At 27.5% G+C, this 7,081-nt stretch overlaps 1 protein-coding gene across 1 annotated transcript; it reads left to right on the forward strand.

The window, feature by feature from the left end:
* The first annotated feature begins 2,630 nt into the window (after positions 1-2,630).
* On the forward strand, positions 2,631-4,682 carry LOC117926076. Its single transcript, XM_034845159.1, has 3 exons — positions 2,631-3,052; positions 4,089-4,154; positions 4,227-4,682. The coding sequence occupies exons 1-3, from the start codon at positions 2,831-2,833 to the stop codon at positions 4,680-4,682; spliced, it is 744 nt and encodes a 247-aa protein (XP_034701050.1). The 5' UTR covers positions 2,631-2,830.
* Positions 4,683-7,081: the final 2,399 nt, after the last annotated feature.

Here is a 7,081-nt window from a genome sequence, read left to right on the forward strand (position 1 = left end):
AATGAGATTAATGAATGGTTTAGGTTATAAATCATGAATCTTTGGTTCTCTTCATGTTTATTGGATTAGGAGATGATATGGTAGTACATTATATGATATTATTGATTTTTGTCACCTCTTAATCACTAATTATCTTGATTTTTCCTATCGATATCTAGTGTAAGACAAAACTACAAGGAGTAGAAAGGATCGAAAAACCAAGACTTAGACCTAAAATCAATTTCATTCATATAATGATAGTTAAAAACTTGAAGTAAAAGACAAATTAAGTTTCAGATGCAATTTTATAAACAAATAACTAATGATCTTAAAAACTTTAAGATCACCATAAGTAAAAAAACCCTTGTTCACTCAAATTTTATTCTTGAACCCTAAACTTGAATCATTTGAATTAAAAATCAATATTTACTTAGTTATTATTATTTTTATTTAATTAATTCCATTTCATAAAATCAATTCATATATTTTTATTTTAAAATTTAGATGAAAGCAAATCATTTGAACCTAGTTTTGTCAAATCTCATAGGTCAATCCCCGAGAATGATACTTGAATACTATAAAAGCCATAATAACTCTTTTACTAGTTTTTCTTGGCTATATGTGCTATGTAATTGTTCTTAGTATTTTGGTTCAAGAGAGAATCACGCACATCTACATAAATCATTTAATTAACATGTTATTTTTGGGTTAACTTGTATAACATGAATTTGACTTGAATTGAGCTATTTAATATTCATATTGATGAACTTCATTATAATTATAACTTATTTAATTAATATTTAACTCATTTAAAATTTAATTTTAAATATAGGTCATAAACATGTCAGATAAGAAATTATTTGGGATTATTTGGAATTGTAAAATTTAAGGGAAATATGTATTTATGGTTGTTATAACTTTTGAAATGACTAATCCAGGAAATATAGAAAGAGAATAGTTTCTATTTTCTAATTTGATTACTATATTTGAAATTATGTTTATCTCGAAATTTGTGTTTGATTCTAAAAAGAATTTTTTGGATATTTTTTATTAAGTTTTAAAATTGTGATTATCTCAAAATTGGTATTTGATTTTAAAAAGGATCTTTAGAATATTTTAAAATTAGGAAATTCTCCACAATTCTAAAAAGGATTCTAGACAATTCTAAAAAGGATTCTACAAAGGGAAAAATGAATTTTGACTCACTAATATGAAAATATATGGAAAAAAAAGAACTCATTTTTTTTTTAAATTAGTATTATCTTCATCTATTTAAAAATAATTTGAAATATATGCATATTTTAATAAGTCCTATAATTATTCCCTAAAATGCTTATTTTATTAGTTATGTTATCAACAACATGTAAATGTTTATCTTTCTTTTAGATATGTTCTTTATTATTATTATTATTATTTGAGATTTTTTTTCTCCAAAAACAAACACATCGCAAGAAAAGTTTGAGATTTTTTTTTTCATAAACAAGCATCCCATAATAAATGTGAGATAGTTTGAAGAGTGTGATATTAGAAGCAGTGAAACTTTGGTGGACTACATATGAGTTTGAGTTTTGTTAGAAATAAGATTTATGGTTTTTCTTAGTCCTAAAATGAGGGCAAGTTGAGGTTAATTTCAATGATTCTGGTTGTTTGAAACATTTTCCTTGTTTTTACCTTCATTTTCAATTCAAGAGATAGAGATACCAATAATATATATAATATATATATATATATTATTTTGTTGTTTATAAAAGGTAGATGAGTTTGAGTGACTTATGAAATGTTTGTTGATAGGGAGAAAAAAAAAAGTGTTTGTTTTTGGAGAAAATAATAATAATAATAATAATAATAATAATAATAATAATAATAATAATAATATCTAGAAGAAAGGAAAAACATTTTAGGAAATAATTATATGACTCGTGAAAAAATGCATATATTCCAAATGTTTTTAAGTTAATAAAGATAATATTAATTTAAAATTTTTGGGATTTTTTTTCTATATATTTTCATAGTATTGAGTTAAAATCCACTTTTCCCTTTTATAAATATAAATTGAGATATTTTATTTAAAAGGAGTGGTGGATTTTCATGAACTCGTGGAGAATATAGTTATTCATAAAAACCTTGATTCTCTAACTCTCAAACTTTCAAAAAAAATTTTAAGAGTAATTTTTTGTTACAATAAAATTATATATTTATCTGGGAAACTTCAATAAAGGCTTCTAGGAACTCACTTAGAAGCATAAGGGAGTATTGCACTGTAGATGTAAAAAAAGAGTGCAGGTATTGACTGTGTAAGGCCTAGGGAGTAATGCATTTAATAAGGTAAAACTATACATACAACCAATTAATTTAGCAAACTTTCTAATCTTTTTAATACTTAAAAAAAATTATTTAAAAAAATATTTTCAATTTTTTATTAAAAAATTATTTTCAAGTCTTGAAAAGATTAAAAACGTTTTCTAAAATTTATCGGATTAGTTTCAAATATTAAATCAATTTTAACAACTTTTTGATATTTAAATTTAAACAGTTCCAGCTGGTTTGTTGGAGAGACTGTAGACCTACAAAGCCATAATAAACCTTACCATCTTTCTCCACGTCTCCACCTTAAACTCTAAACCTACCATCTAAAAACTCAACTCCATCGTTCCTACTGTGAAAAGAGTACTTTAGAATTGAATACGCCAGTGCTCTGTGTATTACGAAAACAAGCTTAGAATTCTAGGACACGACTGAGGAAGCAAAGAAAAAGAAAGAAAAGTTGTACATAGATTTCAACAACCAGTCACAAACATTAAATTCAAGTCTCTTTCCTTGTTGTTTTCTGGGGAAAGGGAAAGCTCCAGCGATGGTCAGGAGAGAGCGAAAGCGACATCGATCGAAGAATCAGGATCCGGTGAATTGCCTTCCAGATGACATGATTCGGCATATACTCTCAAAGCTGGGTTTGAGAGGTATAGCTAGGGTTAGCACCCTCTCCAGAAGATGGAGACAAGTATGCTTATCCTTGCCATTCTTAAACCTAGACCTTCAGGCTTTCGACATCTATGGCGCCTCCTCTAAATTGCGGGTACTTATCTCTCCATTTTCTTTTCGCCTTAAGCTTTGTAATAACGCCCATAAAACCCTATATGTGATCATCACCAAAGGGTTCTTCATCTATCCAACCTTTTTATTTTTTTATTTTTTATAAAGAAGCAATATTTTTTAGCTTACTAAAATAATTTTAGAAAATGATTTTAGTTTAAAAACTGCTTTTGAAAAAAATTTAGGTATTCTATAAAATTTAGAAAATACTTTTAAAAATCACTAAAAACACTTTCAATTGTGTAACACTTTCATTAAAAATACTTCGAGTATCATGAATAAAGGGTTCTCAATTTTTGTTTTTTAAAGGTTTAAGAGCAAACAATTATGGAAAATAGTTGGTTAATCAATTTATTTAAATTGTTTCATTTTTTTGTCTCTCATGTTTGATACAAATTTTATAATTTTTCATATTTTTAATCTTCTTTTACTTCTTACTTATTTTACTATTTATCTATTTTGATTCATGTTGTGAAAAAAAAAATTATTATACAATTATTTATTTCATTTTATAAATTTCTATAAGAATTTAAGGTTTTGTAATTATAATTTTATAATTTTTTTAATATTTGTAAATTTTATTTATTATATATATTTTATATTTTATATTTTAAGTTTTTAATGTAATAAGACTTAAATATATTATTGAAATTTTAAGATAAATATGATTTCCATGGAGTTAGATTTTTATTTTTTAAAATTCTAGATGATACATTTTTTTGTTTTTTATTTTAAAAATAAAAATTAATATTAACTTACCAAGCAGTTGAATTTCAAACAAACTTTTTGTGAGACATTTTTTATTTTTTATTTTTTTGTGAGATATATAAATTGTTTATTTTTCTGAAATGAATACTTAAAATAAAATATTACAGAACAAATAACTTAATATTAACACTATTAAATACTATATAATTTAATTATATTTAGAATTAAACAAAATAAAAAAACAAATAAACACGACTTTGAATTTAAATTCTTTATGGCATATTAAAATATTTCTTTTCATGTAATTGCAGGAACTAAATTTGCAATATCCAGTGCAGTACTTACGATTATATCACAGCGATTCGACAGGAAATAATGTAATAAATACAATATTTGTTTTGTTACTCCAAATTTTTAAGCTTACTAATTAACATCTCTTGTTTTCTCAGTCAGGAAAACCTATGACCAGTAAGTTTGAGGATGAAAGATCTTATGAAAGATTTTTGGAAGGTTGGAAAGGAAGATGCTTAGATATCTGGAGGGAATTGTGTGGTGAAGGGGACGAAGTAGGGAAGGAGTTTGTTTTAGAAGTATTGGAGATATGCTGCGAGATGGTTATAGGAAAATGGGATGAATTTGAAGAAACTAGCCTTAAGACAAAACCTTGGAGACCTCCAAATTTGAAGTTTTTTAGTGAATTGAAGGAGATTGAGATTGAGATTGGCAGGGAGCATGCTATGCATGATTTCAAAATCATCAATGACGTACAAATTCGTGCAACAGCATTGAAGGAGATGACCATAGTTCGTGCTCTGCGTTCTGGATTTGTATCGGGCACTGATAAGGCCTATAAGGTATGGAGGAGGACTTCCCGTAGTTCCTCTTATGTCTTTGTAAGAGATTGATCATATTTTCTGTCTAGATCCTTTTTGTTGCTTCTCCCATTCTTATGATCATACGTTTGGACAATTTATTTTCTAGTTTGGCTTGAGCCACATGCGTTTAGCTTCGCCTAAATGGATTTATTTTGAAGTGAAAACAGTTAGAGCTACTAATTTTACTGCAAGTCTAATTAGAGTGAAGTGTTCGTCAAATATGTCTTTAAATAGACAATGAAATTTCAACAACTCTAAAGATAAAGATCTCATAAATATATCTGTAAGTTGCTCATTGGTGCTACAATATGACATTTTAGTGGTTCCTTTGTCTACCAACTCTATGACAAGATGAGGACATATCTCTTTGTGCCGTATGTGCCCATGAAATATCGAGTTCTCCTGGATTGATTATCATAATGGATAATTGTGACTCTTTTTTATGAGGTTTCAGATCTAAAAACAAATGAATATATAGTATTTTCATAAAATTTGCCCCACACTTAGGGATGACAATAGGGCGGATTTTTTCGGGTACCCGCTCCACCCCTAGAGGAACGCGATTCAATTTTAATAAACAGGTTTGGGATTTTTTAAAAAAACTCAGGGTGGGTTCGGGTATTGACCCGTCCCGCCCCAATTATATATAAAATTAAATTTAATTTAAATTTTAAAATAAATTTAATTTAAATTTTTATTATGCTATTTTTAATATATAGATAATAATAAAATATTTTTAATAAAATAAGTTATAAAAGTTAGAATAATTTAATTATTTATAAAATATATTTATTTTAATGTAATTCAAAATTTTAAAAATGATTTTAAAAAAATTAAAATTAAAAAAAGAGTTAAACGGGGCGGGGCATGTATGAAAATTTATCATACCTACCCCGCCATTTAATTTTTTAAATGAGACGGAAATGAGAATTGTTTTGAATAAACGGGGCAGGGTTGGGATGAGGGCGACCTGTTCCGAACCCATTCCGTTGCCATTCCTACCCACAGTTAGCAAACTTGTATCTAAATTAGAAACATTTAAAACCTTTTTCATACCACTTATTTCACCTTATTTTATCTTTACAATGCCTCTACCTTGTACCTTATAATTGTTGCATCACTCATCTTCACCTTAATGGTCATTGATTTATCCAAATGTGTAAAAGCTCCAAGTTTGCTGTTATGTGATTACTACAACCACTATTCTTGTGTCAAACATTTGGAACACACTCGTTAGTAAAATAACAAATAAGAAATAAAGTTTTAAATTCTTCATTGTCGTTCTCCTTCTCCTCAACAAATTTGACATGTTTTTATTTCCGTCTACAATAATAACATTGAGTTAGACTTACAATTGTAACTTTCATCTTTTTCACTAAATTGGATTAAGTAGTAGTCGTGGTTACCGGAAAATCCACCACTTTTTCCACCTATTCTACACAACAAGAATATTTTCAACAGATGTTTCTTCATATCTTTAATTTCAACCTATCTTCATGAGATTGAAGGGAACTATGTAACTCATCAATGGTTAGTATATTTAAATCTTTGGACTATTCTATTGTTGCAACCACATTATCATAATTCTTAACTAAGCTTTTTAAAAAAATTTCGACTAAATTTTTGATCAAATAATTGTTTGCCATATTTCTAAATTTGGTTCATAATTTCCAACATATTAAAAAAAAAAAATCATGTAAACAATCACCATTTTTCATGAGTGACTTTTGGACTTTGTTGCTGTAGAAATTTGAGGAAAGATAGTTTTTGAAATTGCTAATAAAAAATAAAAAAAACATCTTAGCTTCTTTCTTTCATATTTCTCCAATATCTTTGAAGGAATCTCCTTATCAGCATAACCCTTATCCACAAGCATCCACAAATCTTAGGGGATAAAAAGAGTCCTCATGTTCGTACTCTAGACATCATGGTTGCTTCTTTGAAAAAGTGGGATGGTAGGTTGGGTTAGGGTAAGACCAATGTTATTTGTCATCTTATCAATTTGGCTTTGATACCAAATGATAATTCACAAAGAAGATTTCTTTACAAATGTAAGAAAGAGAGAAATATTTAAAAAAAATAAATAAATAATGCCCATTAACACACTAGCCCAAATAGAAAATCAAACTCCTAAATAAATTAACCACTAACCCACTAACACAAACATGTAGAGAGAACTCTTTCTAAAACATAGGATGACACATTGTACATCTTATTTGATTCAATCTAAAATTGCAATTAACCAATAAAATAGAATCTTTTATCAACATTAATATCAATATATATCACACTCTCCAACTTTCTTGCTTCAACATGCCCTAAAACCCCAGTTGTTATACTCGTCGCCCTCTACTTCTAGAATTGTTCTACCTACTCCTTTTGTTTCGACAACATGGTCCCCTTCCATTTTGGACATTTGTGCTATCGCC

This window comes from Vitis riparia, chromosome 12 (genome assembly GCF_004353265.1).
Source record: "Vitis riparia cultivar Riparia Gloire de Montpellier isolate 1030 chromosome 12, EGFV_Vit.rip_1.0, whole genome shotgun sequence".
NCBI classification, from domain to species: domain Eukaryota; kingdom Viridiplantae; phylum Streptophyta; class Magnoliopsida; order Vitales; family Vitaceae; genus Vitis; species Vitis riparia.

Bases quoted from the DNA above. Each gene is read 5' to 3' on its own strand.
- LOC117926076 (XM_034845159.1), top strand. From the start codon at position 2,831: ATGGTCAGGAGAGAGCGAAAGCGACATCGATCGAAGAATCAGGATCCG. The intron at 3,053-4,088 runs GTACTTATCTCT...ATGTAATTGCAG, and splicing joins GCGCCTCCTCTAAATTGCGG to GAACTAAATTTGCAATATCC. The intron at 4,155-4,226 runs GTAATAAATACA...TTGTTTTCTCAG, and splicing joins GCGATTCGACAGGAAATAAT to TCAGGAAAACCTATGACCAG.